The 16,430-nt window shown below is 37.8% G+C and overlaps 1 protein-coding gene across 1 annotated transcript; it reads left to right on the top strand.

The window, feature by feature from the left end:
• The first annotated feature begins 6,295 nt into the window (after nucleotides 1-6,295).
• LOC140236826 (cytochrome b-c1 complex subunit 6, mitochondrial-like) lies at nucleotides 6,296-15,709 on the top strand. Its single transcript, XM_072316766.1, has 4 exons — nucleotides 6,296-6,366; nucleotides 9,447-9,497; nucleotides 11,386-11,547; nucleotides 14,892-15,709. The coding sequence occupies exons 1-4, from the start codon at nucleotides 6,322-6,324 to the stop codon at nucleotides 14,922-14,924; spliced, it is 291 nt and encodes a 96-aa protein (XP_072172867.1). The 5' UTR covers nucleotides 6,296-6,321; the 3' UTR covers nucleotides 14,925-15,709.
• Nucleotides 15,710-16,430: the final 721 nt, after the last annotated feature.

The raw sequence follows: 16,430 nt of genomic DNA, 5'->3' as shown, positions 1-16,430 counted from the left end.
AAAACTCAAGGATAATAGCATTTTAATGGATATGTATGTTACCAAACTTAAACACAAACTTAAAAATGTATCACTATTATGTATGTGCATGTTTTCTAATTCAAGTTTTGAATTGATATAATCGGCTGTGTTACTCGACAGTAGTAGTATTTCATATCTTTCAGCTATTGACCAACCATTCACAACGGATATCCACGGAATGCATTATAGTTTTGAGTAATTGAAAAAAAAATCTTAATGAAAGGCTTTAAAAACAGTTGTGATTAAAACCATGCACCGTTGGCGAAATGGGACTATGGGTCTTCACCTGTTGTGATGAAAGTTCAGATAATTTATGGCATGTATGGGTTGGACGTGAGGTAAAACGGCTACGTAATGGAGACGATGGCATATATAACAATATCCGCGTGTGCATACATTACACATTTTATATTTTGACGTGGTGTATACCGAGGGCAATACATTCAACAGGTGGTAGACACACGAAGTGCTGAACGTAAAAAAAAAAATATTGTGAAGGAGTGAGGTGGGGGCAATTGAAGTTATAGTGTCGAATATGAATATAGTGAAATCATGCCTATTTTTGCTCGAAGAGACAGCATGAGATAGACATATAAATAGATACGAACCTTTTAAAGGGACTGTGCAGTAATGGTTGAGTTAGGGATTCATGTTTTGAACATTCCTAAGTGAGATAATGAGAAACCTCTTATGAAATATGAAAGAGCATGTGATTTTAAGAAGGATTCAGCGTTTATTTGATGAAAATTGGTTTTCAAATGGCTGAGATATCCAAAAAAGTGATAATAATAAAAGGCGACAGGCCACACTTTTATCAGGATCTTTTTGTTTCACCTTGTTTTTGGACATCTCAGCCATTTCAAAACCGATTTTTATCAAATAGACTTTTGATACCCCTTAGAATTGCATGCTCTTTGACATTTTTATCATAGAGTGTTTTCTGAATATCTCGCAAAACGTTAAAAGCTAAATCCTCACCTCAACCAGAACTGTATACACCCTTTAACGCCCTGTCATATACACATTTTGGGTGATATTGGCTTTAATTGAACAATAATCAGGACTTTAAGAAGAAGAAAACTCATCTACCAGAGATCATCAAGTCATCATTCTTGATAGATGATAAAAGTTCTTTCTTTACTAACACTTGTCATTCATCTAGATTGTTATCTTTTCTTTTTTTTTTCGGGTTAACCACACAACTACAGCGATTCAATTTTTGGTTGATTCTAAAAAGTCTCTGGTAGTCTACTATGCATTCCTGTTTTAAAGAAAGCATCTTAAGAAGGAAGCCGAATGAAAATTTCGTTTTTGTTTGTTTTGTTTTGTTTGTTTTTTCCTTGGGATTTAGGTCCAAAGCATCCATGAATTTGAATACAATAACTAATCTGGCCGGTCAAGTGGATAAGACGAAGCTACAGACGAGCAAGTAGGTATCACATACCTTCTTGGAACTAGTAGCAGTAAATCAAAGCATACCAGAGACGCTGCGAGCAATACACATTATCATAATAATAATGGAGAAAGGAAAACTACAGATGTGGGGAAAAAAGGTGATGAGGGCTGGTATGCCCAAGTGATTACTTCTCCGTGCGTTTGTCTTCATTACGTAATGATTTCAAGCATCGAGGTCTGCAAACAGAAGTTGTTCTTAATTAGAATATGAAAGAAACAGGGAGAGAAAGAGACAGAGAGAGTGTGGAGTGGATGGGAAGACGAGAGATGATGTTTGCAAAAATGATTTACATCATCGCATGGGGCCGACTTATGGCGGCAGATTGAAAGAATCCATTTTCTTCTGCTGGCACAGAATCGTATCGTCGCTAAGCGAGAGCGTCTAAAATGAAATTAGTTTGATACGAAATGATAATGAGTGCCGGGTGAATAAATGTTATAGAGTGCATAAAGACACTTTTCGTTAATCAGTTTCTTTTTGTTTTCAGTTTTCATTTTCTTCGCAACTTCCCTATGATTTTGTCAAGATGATACACAGTCTATAGGTTGAATGAATTCAATGGTACTGAAAACAACTATGAAGCGCTATAGCTCACATTTTTACCGGAATTACGTATTATGACACTATTGTGTTTGGCTTCAAAGAGTGCGCAAGACTTGAAATGTTGGTTTTTTTCCCAAGTCAAAGCGGGGCAGTCTTCGTCATACATTGGGATAATGAACATAATCAATACCCAATGAGTAGGAGATAACTGTTGCTAACGACGTGTATCAGTGATTCTTCGTAAAAATTGACGGTTATGACCACGGTGATTTATAAAAGTTGAGATGATTTTGAGATCAATTTCATAACTTTGATGACGATACCGACATTGTTGATCAAAACCATGATTGCAGTCCTGTCGACACTGTAGTAAAAGTGTGTCATTCTATCATTCGCATGACTTATGCGTACTCGTCAACGCAAGCGTTCCAGCGTTTATCATTTAGCAGGATCATGTTCAGCATGTACGAAACGACTGGAGTCGACGTAGATGGAGCCCTTTATCTTGCGATTACAGAGGCTGTCGACCCATGACCACTGCCCAATGGCTCACTGAACTATACACTATCCGTGTTGACCACTGATCTCGAGTCTTATGCAAAAATGTTTTGATACTTGTCTTACAAAACGAGCTGCAGATCACATTCAGCACCCAAATAACACAAATAAGATATTACAATCAGCACTCTGCGATGTTTGAGTTAGCCCCTATTCTATTTTGGAGACTTCCAGGCATTCAGAATTATACAAATTCAGCTATTCTCAAGTAGACTACTGTAAAGATGTATAGAGTCATAGACTGACGAACGCAGCGGTGAGCCCCTACCAGTGGTCCCAGGTAGAATCACACCAACAGAGGGCGACATTCTTCTATGAGAGCCGATCGGAGCTTTGCAAGTGTCGTAACGGTTAAATGTTGACGAAGATAGACCAACTAGTATTAGGAATCATCTTAACTGTGGCAGCTATAACAGGAAGATGGACGAAGCCTTAGATGAAACAAATTGTTCCTTAACAAGCAAGCAAACAGCAATTCAACAAGCACAAATCGAAGGAAACCTTCGAAATTGGCATCGAAACGATCAAGACACAAACAACATTCTGTGTCAGATCTTACGTCACAAACGTTACTCAACCGGGTAGACTAGAGGGCAAAATCATACTTGACAAAGAAGCGATGAATGAAAACTTTAATGATGCATCTCCAACTGAATCGGCGATACAGAGGGCTACATCTTGTGGAAGAAGGAACAACAAGAACCAAAGAGGGATGAAGACTTTTTTTCTCAACTGAAGCATAACTTTGTATTTTATTATTATTATTATTTATTCGACCAGGTAAAGAATATAGGATACATATCATTAACATCACAAACATGAAACAAAAACCAGAATGAACATTACAAAGGATACACTGTACTGTACACGTTTTGTTTGTTTGTTTGTTTGCTTTTATTTCTGCATTCAATCAAATGCAATTTGAATGCAAACTTCAAAAAGTACAAAGACAAAGAATAACAAGTGCAATGAAATGAATCGATAACAGTACATAAATAGATTCACATAGGTGATTGCATTGAGCAATGTTGATACACAGAAACATGAAATAAAATATACAGTATTTTTCAGTAAACAACAGAGATAATTGAATGCAGGAGACCACCATCATAAGCGATTAAACTTGAAATGGATGGAGGCCATTAAACTTGAAATGGATGGATGCATGCATACGTTACAGTATGCATGCATATATCTTTATCTGTATCATTTATCCATTGCAAAGTCAAATGTATACGTTTATGATACAATTCCTGATTTATTCTGTGTTATGTTTTGTTTGAAAGAAGAAGAATGAAAATGAATAAATTGAATTTAATTGAATTGAAAAGACAAAAGTGATAGCGGCAGCGATCTGGTGCATCAAGATTCCATTGAAGACCTTGAAGGAGAATTCCAGTCCGATTATAAGTAAGTCTGATAGGAAAGAGTGAAATCTAAGGAATACGAAAGAGAAAATTTGATCAAAACCGGATAAATTTGAATTATGACATTATAAAGCTTCGCTGAATTCTGTACTACAGATCTTGTATATTTGACGGTAAAGTTTTGATATAAATACGCAAATGAATGAGTCGACGAAGTCAGGACCTCAAACAAGTGTCAAAAGTTTTCCATTGATCATGCACAAAATACAAAAATGCGAAAATTCAATTTTTGTTATTAAGGTTTACAACATGATATCATTCTAGGTTGAATAAGTACAAAATGAAAACAATATAGTAGTAAAGTAAGTCCATCATCAGATAAATCCACACTACCTTTTCCAGTGATACCTCACTTGAAACATAACAAGGAATATTAATGAAGTTACAATAGTCCATATTTCCATGATTAAAAAGAATCCATTTCTCTGTTTTCTCGCAACGTTTTAATATCCCAAATATCTCACCTCAGCAATCAGAAAACAGAGTTATCTCGTTTTATGATCACTCCTCATGTGTTTTGCACATGCTTTTCATGTGTGAGTGTGTAAGTGTAAGTGTATGTGTGTGTATGTGTGTGTGTGTGTGTGTGTGTGTGTGTGTGTGTAGATACCTTGTATCATTATTTCTGTTATGAACCTCATGATACATGTATTAATATTGATTGTTTGAAAAAAATGAAGAAAAAATAACAAATTAGATAACAGAAACCAAACAAACGAATATTTTAAAGCCTTAGGCTAGAGCCTAATAGCTAACACTTGCGACGAAAAAAGAAGAAGAAGAAGAAGAAGAATAATTCATAATCATATTGCACATATTTATATTTACCATTTCAATGTTTCATTAATTTTGTTTTGAGCGTCTAATAACGCAATTACTTGCGGAAATAGCACCTCGCCACTGAAGAAATTCGCATTCCGAATTTTGTCTTGAATCGAGACTATCAGTACTGGAGAGTTAAGGTTGTATTGCGGCGTTAAAAGGTTGGGTGGTTAGGTTCACTCCTTAAACTGTTAACGTGCACTGAATGTTCAACCAAAAAGTACTTATTTGCCTTTCATCTTTATCCACTCTTGTAATAGGGCCTATTCACTGACTAGGTATATCATAACGTCATGTGAATTGCGTCATTCACTCTGATTTCGGTGACTTTCCACCTCTGATCTCGGTACACACGAGTGGCTGTCTATTATCATGGATAATAGTACATGTTCCTTCAATATTATGGTGGGGATCCGACGATAAAGATTATTTCACACTTACCGAAAGTCTGTTATCCTCATCATCAAATACACGTCGATTGGGAGCTACTCAGGATAGTGAAACAAAATAATGATCTGACTGAATTATGGTACATGTATTGAAAGGGTGAATGCAGAAGACTGTCGTCAATTAATCTATTTAATCAGGGTAGGCTCCCAATTTCCCCTTCTTTTGGGCTTGCCAGTGCTCTGTTGTTGTTGTGTTTTTTTGCTTTCATTTTGCTAAGGCCAAAAAATGTTCAAGAACTAACTTACTTCTTTGAATTTACACTTTCAAATATAAAATTTCAAACAAAGAAATAGAAAGTTTATATATGCATCTAGCCTCTGATTTTTATTTACTCCGAACATCATATAAAAAACTGAAAATGTATTTGTTTTCTTGGGCATTGGCAAAATAGATGGAGAGTTGTTTGTTTCTGGGCTTTGGTGGCCTAATGAGCAGTTGAGGTTGTCTTTTTTTCTTAATTTTGTGTAAAAAGGCATTCAAATATAATTGTTTATTGAAAAATAGAAAAGTAAAAAGAACGAAGTTGAGTCTCAACTGCACAATTGAAATGTTTTGAATGAAGAGAAGACCAAGTTAACATCTCGTTGTCTACTTCTAATATTTCATTCCATTTCCCTACTTATTTTTTTCTCAAATGAGTGTCCCTGAGAACTTCTCAACACTGTATAAGCATACTAAGTACTCGGAAACTTTCTTTTTTGTCACCAACTCAGAAACAATCTTATCAGATAGTTTGCATCAACTGTCTTGATACATCAAATCATTGATAAACCATTCCTCAAAGTATTATATTTTCTTCTATCTCTTACTGATATGTCGAATTCAATAACTAGGTTCTCAAAAACTCTGGTGGTGCACGTTTTCCCTGGTGGCGGGGGGGGGGGGGGGGGGTCAGGGAGGATCGAAAAACCTTATCCAACACGATATGCCATTGGCTAGTGGATCAGCGAGGCAGGAAATGAACCAATGGGATATCGACTATTAACATTCCACTTCCTGTGTGGTGCCCTCTACGTTTTATGCGCTTATGCTGAAAATTTCATCATGGCGATCGACGACGAGAAGATTCTTGCCGGCAACCCTCCTGAGGTAATACATAGCCTCCAAATTTTCAACTAAATCAGAGTTGCTAAGATATGAAGTGTAGGATTACTACTTCTGCGAGGAAAGTGAAATTTTGTAGCTTTGTGACTTGTATTGCTCTCATGTTAATTCTTAAAAAAGTTACCTTTTGGACATGCCTGAAAATGCTTCAGGCTGGTCCCGTGCCTTGAAAACTGTGTCCCAATGGCCAACTTGACCGAACATGCCGAAAGAACGGTCTGTGTCTGGTCGTGGGGGAAATGTTCCGCGGAGACTGGGTCTGGCTTCACGGATCCCCTCCTTATACGGAGGAGAGCGATAACGTCAAATAAATAAATAAGTAAATAAAAGACTCCTCCGGACATGACAGACGGATCTTTCTGTCTATGTCCCAACTTGAGTCTGAAGTGTAATTGTATTGAAGTGACACAGACAGACACAGTTCAACACAAGCAATACAATGACAAGCTAAGCTTGCTACTTTGCAGGTCAGTGTCATTTCATCATGTCGCCTTGTCTTTTGAAAAAATCAATAGGCCTATATTCTAAGAACATGTTTAGGAGTTCCTTATCATTACCTGGTAGTAGTTGGGCCCCTCCCCCCAATTCAGATTGGGGGCATTGTTGTCATTATTGTTCACCCTAACGTTTAGACCCTCATCATACCATTTAATATCATCTTCATATCATGGCTTCACGCTATTTGAAAGCTTTTTTTTTTAACATAAAAAAAGATACAAGACTCCTCCGGACAGGGATGGATCTTTCTGCTTTACGTCATGTGTACAATGATATACGCATAAACTTAATTGTAGGCCCTATTTTCACTTTTCTCGCACAAAACTTCAAAAGAACACTTGATGCTATGCTAAGGAGGCAAAGGATTTGTGGAGATGACCTTTTGTCCTTGAATCATTTGAAGAAGAGTGGTTCGTCTAACCCTGGTGCTCGGCACGGGGCGCTGTAACCACTAACAGCGCCCCGATGACTTGTATGCAATTTAGTGAAGTAATCAAGTGCACTGCGATGCTTGCAATTCAGTAAACAACTCATCATTCAAAACGACACTTGGATTCGCAACAAAAAGTCACATGTTGTAATACCATATTGTGTAATATCGGCAACTAGAAATCCCCCACCATTACCTCCGAAAACAAGATTAATTGTCATCATCTTTGAGACCAGCTCCGCGAGATGCGAATCGCCATTTTGAACATATCACGTAAATAAATTGATCTGGGCATGCGTGAATGAATATTCATTTCAGTTCTCAGCTCGCTCGCCGTCCTGTTTTTTTTTTTTTTCCACACGCATACATTATGTATTACAATATGTGTTACGTTTTATCCATACCCGATCAACAGCAAGGCTGATGTTAGCACATAGGCTGTGTAAGTTGTACTATGATATGAAGTGCAGAGGGACTAAAACCTCGGATAAAATCTTTCACTGGGCTCTTAAAACAGATCATATTGTAAATTGATTTCCGCGGCTCTGATTGTTATCTTAATATCTAACAGTATGGCTACGAATTTCAGTGTAAAACCCAGTATTTTAGTTTCTGGTCACCAAAATGCTAAGCCATATCACTGTCAGGTGGTTCTTCGATAGCCATAGGGCTGCCATGCGACCCTGACTCAGTACGGGTTGGGGTCGCTGGTGCGGTTATGGTTTGTCTAGCTACACTGTACGTGCTCTAGAGTCTAGACCTACAGAAACTAGGATCTAGATCTAGTCTCTAGCTGACAAGAGTGTTGACTCTGGCACCAAGGTTCAACCTCCCGTGCTAAAGTTTGACTGTGTGCAAAAGCATATCAGGGCACCGCTTCACGAAAGTTGTCAGCGCTGACAATCACCACAGTAACAGTCAGTGACAAGAGCGTCTCAGCCAATCAAAACCGAGGATTTTACTGAAATAGTCAGTGCTGACTATATTGATGAAACACCCCCCGGGTTTCTTTACTTTCTATGTGTATGGTAGCAGGCAGTGAAATTTTGGACAGTGTTGTGGTCAAATTATGGATGGCTTGCATCACCAGATTATCGTCATTACTAGCTATGCCTCTAGTGCAACTAGTGCCCACTTTCTCATTACAATTGATTTTACAATGTATAACGCAAGCCACTCTTGATTCGTCCACAATGAGCGATTTGGCTAGATAAGGGAGGAACAATGTTTAAATACATTTGAGTACAAATAATTTACTAGGCTGCCGACCCAGTGGTATTGTTTTTACGTATGTAGTGTACAACACTGCGCAACAATATAATTCATACTTCAAGATCATAATTTTCCTGCAAAATTCAAAACATGTTTCTTTAGGGAATGTCATGTGTAAATTGTGTGAGTTTGAAGGAGGTATAGGAACAAAAATTTGTAGTTGAAATCACTTTTTTTTTGTCTGTCTTCACTGCTGGAGGCATCCAGAAAGAAAAGTCTGAATAAGAGAGAGCCAGATAATGAAGTCAGATGGTATTAGACAATACAATATTTAGCAGGTCTCTATCTTAGTATGCTTAAAATGAGGTACAGTTTCTGGTTATAACAAGGTAAAATTGGCGATCAGGGGATAGCAGGGTTTTCTTAAAGTAGATCTATAAACCCAGTTTCCCTGGCAACAAGCGGCAGCCTATGACTGATGCAGCGCATAACAATGGGTGATCACGCAAGCCAGTTCATACAGATGGCCGGCTTATGTGCACATGGGTACAAAGGACCCTTTTCTTTCCTCAGATGGTTAGGCACTTCACTTGTTTTCAGTGCGAAACAATGCATTAGTTTGCCTGATGTAACAATTTATGGAATTCATCAACTATCCAAATCATCAAACATTTTCTAAGCTGCTAATTTTTTGGCAGATGTATATTTTGCTAGATCTACAAATTGTATGCACAAGTACTCTGCAAATGCCCATTCTAGTGTGCAGACCTGCCTTTGAACCTTGAATGTATGGACTCGCCCAAAAGCGAAGAAGCTGTCCTGGAGAGGATATACATGATGTGAATTATCATTGTACATGGCAAAGATACAATGTTTTCATGACATTTGCAGTACTTAACTGTGTTTTGTGGTTCGCTCCTTGTAGGACGAAGAGGAGGAGGAGGAGGAAGAAGAGGAAGAGGAGGAAGATCTTGTGGTAAGTGACTGAAGATTTCATCAACCATCAACCTTTTATTAACCATATCTTAGCAATAGTGTAAATGTTGCACTTTTGTTGGATGGGATGGGTCGTGTTTGTTGTTGGGGGTAGTTCAAAGGTCAAGATCAGTGTTACCCCACTAAGCTAGTGTCTAGATCATTTCTAGTGGGATATGGGGGCGGGGGAGGGGGAAGGGGAATATGCTCCTGGAGTCCGTCTTGGGTGTCTGAAATGCATGACAAAATCTGATGACAGTGTACATGAAACATTGATTTTAGGGAGGTTAAAGCTCTACCCTAAATATGGTGGACAAGATTTGGTTGGAACGATTCCTACAGTATATATGCACCCTTCCATGCAGTTTAGCTATCTCAGTGCATGTGAAAGTGAAACTGATATACATGTATACAGTTTTATTACAGCTTCACTGCAGACTTACCTTTATGAATTGCTTGGTAGGAAAGCTATTCCATAATGGCTACATTTACTATACAGTGTAGACTCCTGTTATAACGAAGTCCTCGGGATTGGCAGTTTTCTTTCGTTATGGAGAAATTTTGTTATAACTGCATGAATAAATGATAAAAATACATAGAGTGGATAATGCTGCGGCCTGAATTTTTACTACATTGTAACTGGAATTTCGTTATAACCGTGTTCGTTATAACGGGAGTGCACTGTTCATGTATTATGCAGTTCTATGTATGTGGTTAAATGATATTGGCAGGAAGCAGATGCCATTGCCAAATCTTTGGTCTAGATCTGGATTGAACATTAGGTGTCATTGATCATTGTATGAGTAAAATGGGACAGTTAAACCGACATTAGAGCTGATAAGAGGTTTATGTTCCCTGTTCACCTCCCCTTATAACAAAATTCTGGTTACAACAAAGTAAAAATTCAGGCCGTAGTGTGGGACATCTGCAATTAGATAAAAAAAAAAAACACCAAAAAACTGTGACAACTTAGTGAAAATCACATCCTGTGAAATCAGTTGTAATTTTCAATAAATTTCATCAAGGTAGAAGAATTTAGATTTTGTATGAATGAGATGTAACCTGCTGCATTATTTGACGTTTTACTACATGAAACTGCACATTATTCTGATTTAAGTTGGTAGTTTTGTGGAAAGATGACTCAACAAAAACGAAAACAAAAACAAAAAATTGGTCCAATATCATGGTGGTAAAGAGGTTACGTACAGTTTGTTGCTTTTATTGTAATTACTTTTTCATCAAGTTTTAGTGTTCTTAAAGGTAATACAGTGCACTCCCGTTATAACGAACATGGTTATAACGAAATTCCGGTTATAACGAAGTAAAAATTTGGGCTGCAATGTCATCCACTCTATGTATTTCTATTGTTTATTTGTACGGTTATAACGAAATTCCGATATAACGAAAGAAAACTGCCGGTCCTGAGGATTTCGTTATAACGGGAGTCCACTGTACACATGTACACTGTATGTTACATTTCATGCTCAGCAAGTACAATGTACATTGTTCAAGTAACATTTCCTCTTCACATGAAATCTCAATTGCAGCACAATAGACATTTGATTTTCAAATATACACTTGTATTCTACATGTAATTTGTATTGTACAAGTGTACTTTATTTATCATTCACTTTATATTTTGATGTAAATAAAACCTTGAGCTATATCTTTATCTGATGGTGAAAACATTGTTTGTTTGTATTCTTGCTTCTTTAGTCAACTGTATATTTTAAGTGAGTAATGATTTTCATACATTGTATTAACATTGTGTGTTTGTGCGGAGGGATACCAAAACCTTATGTTGAAAGGTACATGTACAGACATGAGTAATCATGCATGGCAAAGCAGGTCATTTATCGGCAGACTTTATGATCTCCCCTGATTTTCAGGACCCTCGAGACACGATGATCGAAGAGTGCCAAGCCTCCTCAGCGTGTGCCCAATACAAGGAGGAGCTGGATGTGTGCACAGACCGGGTCAGCGGAAAGTCCAACACAGAAGAGACGTGCACGCAGGAGCTGTTTGACTTCATTCACTGTGTAGATAAGTGCGTAAGTATCCCACATGGTGCAGGAATACCTTTCATACTACAGTCAACCTTGACTTTAGTTGAATCCATTTGGACTGAAGAACTAGCTTAGACTTAGGGAAAATTCGACTTTGAGGGATAAAAATCAATAGAATATAAAAAGAAGAGGACTTGAAAAAATCTTTCGACTTAGACGATTATTCGACTTTAAATGCAAGGAAGCAAGGTTGACTGTATCATTGTGTTGAGGGAGAATGGTTGAATATCAGGTCGGTATTCATTCATATTATAGTGCAAAAAAATGTCTCTTGGGAAAGAACTCCTGGGAGTGGCTTGTAGTAACATAATTTGACAAATGGCAGTGTTTTTTTTTTTCAGAGGCTGTCTCTCTCATCTTCTCTTTCTTCAGAGGAAAATTCTATAATACCTGAAAAGATGATCTTTCATATTTCTACAACTACCGACCGATTCGAGGAGCGTTATTTGTACACCTGTATTTGGCCCTCTATATGCACCGCCATTTACTGCGGTGTCCAGTGAGCCGGCCGTGCTGAATGATCTTGCACAATCCAAGTATTACACACAGAGAAACTTGCTCTTTCTACATCTATACTTAAATAGTTAGATTATTTGTTGTGGACACACAAGCTCATGATGGTTGATAATGGCAAAATATTACTGATCAAGGTATGTGGATCTGAACCTAAACTTCAATATTTTGCTATGTAAAAGAAATAAAAAGCCTCAAAGGGGTGGTACAGTTTCGGTTGAGATGGGACTTTATGTTTCCAACATTTTTTATGATGATTTTTAGCTCACCTGAGCCAAAGGCTCAAGTGAGCTATTGCGATCGCCCTTCGTCCGGCGTGTGTTGTGCGTCGTGTGTAAACTTTTTACATTTTCATCTTCTTCTTGAAAATCCCAGGACCAATTTTCATCAAACTTGGCAGGTAGCATCCCTAGGGGGTTAGGAACTCAATTTGTAAAAATGGGCACCATGCCCCACCCAGGAGGCCCCCAGGGGGCCCAAACCCCCCAATATTAAGGAATCTGTAAAAATCTTCTTCTCTAGAACCAGAAGTGATAGAGCTAACTTGATACTATGAGTTAGTACATTGATGACTGTAGTTTCAAGTTTGTTCGTGGCAGGATCAGGGGTGCCCCCCTTGGGACCCAGGGGAGGGGGTGGGGAGGGGTTCTAATGGGGCCTAAATTGTACATTTTCATCTTCTTCTTGAGAACCCCATGACCCATTTTCACCAAACTTGGCAGGTAGCATCCCTAAGGGGTTAGGATCTCAATTTGTTAAAATGGGCACCATGCCCCACCCAGGGGGCCCCCAGGGGGGGCCCAAACCCCCAAAATGAAGGAATCTTTAAAAATCTTCTCTAGAATCAGTAGTTATAGAGCTAAGATAATACTATGAGTGAGTACATTAATGACTGTAGTTTTGAGTTTGTTCATAGGAGATCCAGGGGTGCCCCTCTTGGGGGCAGGGGTGGGGGGGGGGGGTGTGGTTGGGAAGGTCCAAATGGGGGCCTGAATTGTACATTTTCATCTTCTTCCTGAAAACCTCATGATGGATTTTCGTCAAACTTGGCAGGTAGCATCCCTAGGGGGTCAGGATCTAAATCTATCAAAATGGGCACCATGCCCCACCCAGAGGACCCTAGGGGGCCCCAATCCCCAATAATTAAGGAATCTTAAAAAATTTGGGCCCTTATTGTACATTTTCATCTTCTACTTGAGAATGCCTGGTCAAATTTTGGTAGAGCTGTGAATAATTTAGATTAGTGACTGCGTGAAAGGTGAACTTGCGATACTCAGGTGAGCGCTAGACCCGCGGGTCTCTTGTTTTTGAGGTAATTAGAAACCTTTTATGAAATATAAAAGTGCATACAAATCTAAGAGGAATTCAAAGTTTATTTGAAGAAAATTGATTTTGAATTGGTTGTGATATCCAAAACAAAGCAATCCTAATAGAAGGTGGGACCCACCTTTTATTAGGATCGCTTTGTTTTACTTGGTGTTTTTGCATCTTGGCCATTTCAACACCGGTTTTCATCAATATATACTTCGAATCACTCTAGAATTGCATGCACTTTAATATTTCATAAAGTGGATTCTAGGTATCTTGCAAAAATTTAAAAAACTGAATTCTCACCTCAACCAATACTAATTGTGAGACTGTATTTTGCAATGGCCCGACTGAGGTGATCTGCTTGAGTGTTGTCAGCTGAAGCATGAAATACGAGTACATAAGATAGTCCCTTTCTTGATCAAACTGAATGACCATGGTTGAACATCATCAGCTAATGTATCCATAATAATTGTGAATTGCGAAGGCAGTTAAGAGTCATGTCGTCGTGTGTAATATGAAGTACAAGAAATATCATTGACTTTGTCTTTTTTTTTATTAGATGTATGCAAGTTTGGCTCTAATGAAAATTTTGATACACAGTATGTACAGTGCACTCCCGTTACAACGAACACGGTTATAACGAAATTTCGTCATAACAAAGTATATCTTCTGGTCCCAAAATTATCACCATTAAAGTCTATGGTACAAAATTCGCTTATAACGAACACGGTTATAGCGAAAGTTCCGTTATAACGAAGTCTTTTCTGAGCGCCACAGACAAAGAAAAACAAAAGAAATGTGCTCCGTTATAACGAAATGCGAATTGCTTTCGAAAATACGTAGCGGAACAAGCATTTATTAGCGTCTCTGCATGGGTGTTCGCTCCTTGTGTCACGCACAGTTTCTGAGGGGAACTTGCGTTTATTATTTTATTACAGTTATCCCATCACACTTCACATAGCTTTCCAGTGTATGATGAGTATTCAGCAAACATAATATGATATATATACAGGGTTCCTTGTTTTCGTTATATATTGTTTTTGTTCGGTTATAACGAAATTTCGTTATAACGAAAGAAAACTGCCGGTCCCGAGCATTTCGTTATAACGGGAGTGCACTGTATAATGTTTAATGTAAGAAAGCAGCCTTTGTTCTACTGTAAAAGCTGTCATTTTGGGGATGGTTTAATTTTCATGATTTCCTTGAATCACTGATGAGCCACAAATTTAACAACATGTGAAAATATCACTACCTTATGTTCATTGCATTAAATTCAAGGACAGGTATGAGTGCAATTAGATAACCTTGGTGTTAAATTGCAAAAAGAAATATCTCATGGAAATGTCTGTGACCTCCTTATTTAAAAAAAAAAAAAAAAATGTCTATATGTGAAAAATAATAACTTGTACAGTTACAGGAGTTGCCTGTACATCATTATCCCGAGTCAGGTGAAATGTTGCTTTCACATTTTTCTGCTGGCCTTGTTTTCCCTTTCTCACCTGCAGGTCGCACCCAAATTGCTAAGCCACTACAAATGATGCCGCTCCAACCGTTGTTACCTTTGCTCTCCTGAAGTACCTCCAGCTCTGCCATATCACCATGACAATGTGAACACAACATCTTCATCTTCCAGCGCTGCCCTGAATACAAGTGAACATGTGATGGGAATGCCGATTCTGCCATGAACTCTCTTTGCAGTTTCCTTTGCTATAAGTAGCCACAATTGCTCTGCATTGATTGATTAAATATTGGAAATGGCAAGCATTGCATTGATGAATAAAAGAATACCAATCTTATTATCTTGACCATACCTGATTTCTGATTTTGTGTAAAATATTACCTTTTCGTGCAAGGTGCTGGAGATGCATTCTCTTAGTCTGAAAATATTTGATGTTTGTACTGAATTGTCAAATAAATAGGAGTGTTCCTTTTGATGAAATATGTGACAAAGGTTTGATTGAGAAGATTCAAAAGGTTCTTAGAATGTGTAGCTCACAGCCAGAGGACATGAATAGCTTTACTCAGGATTTCATTTCTAGTTCCTCCCAGTTGTTGGTACCATGCTTTGTCACATTCATGTAATGGTATCACACAATATTCATATATCATATTTTTCAATACCCATACAGTGCATATGAGATGTCTTATTTGTGATTCCTACTAGGGAAAATTGATATTGGTTCACTTTTCATGGTGTTTGTTCATTATTTCATACTAGTGATAAAGTTTCAAATGGCAGGCTGGATTTTTCCTTAGTTAGGAATTTGTGCAAAAGATGGAATATATGTATTGTTATGGAAATAAAATATTTGAAAACTGACAATTATTCAACTTCTTTTTGTATCTTCATTTTGTCATATATACTTGTGTACAGTACATGTACTGTTGTACTGTATTGGAGAGTAGTGCACTGAGTGCAAGCACTTATTTTGAAAGTAGTCTCTTGAAATTATGTCATGGTATAAAAAAATAGTTAAATGTATTCTGAAGTCGGGAAAATGAAAACTGTTTTGACTGGATATAAAATTAAGACTTCTGTACACTGTACAAGAGTATGCGACATTGCATTTGAGTGATTTGGTATAGCTACAGGTAAAATGGCACGGTGGAAACTTGGTACAGCTGTACAAAGAAATCTGATATTGTACAAGAAACTTGTACAAAAACTTCTAATAGAATGAAACAAACAAACACAATCAGTCCCAAGTACTCCATAAAGTTTCACGAAGTTACGAAGGACATGGCGTACGTACATATAAAACTATACATTGAATTTGTATGTTTCCTAGTGTGTGTGTGTGTGTGTTGTACAGTGCAATTTATGCAGAGCATGCACAGACTAGTACAGAGGATTTAGATGGCAACATACCTGTATGTACATAAGTAGCACATTTTGTATTTATATTCACTGTTACTTCAGTGTTGAGAGGAGCTTGATGTTATTTTGTGTCTGTACACTGTGCATGTATTTGCGCTCGTGGATGTGTTAATTTGACCGATGGTGGCTTTTAGTAAAGCAGCACGTTTGTGTGTGTGTGTGTGTG

The sequence above is a fragment of the Diadema setosum genome, chromosome 13 (genome assembly GCF_964275005.1).
Source record: "Diadema setosum chromosome 13, eeDiaSeto1, whole genome shotgun sequence".
In the NCBI taxonomy this organism is placed as follows: Eukaryota; Metazoa; Echinodermata; class Echinoidea; order Diadematoida; family Diadematidae; genus Diadema; species Diadema setosum.
The sequence above is the reverse complement of the archived record's forward strand: the minus strand, read 5'-3'. Positions and strand labels throughout refer to the sequence as shown.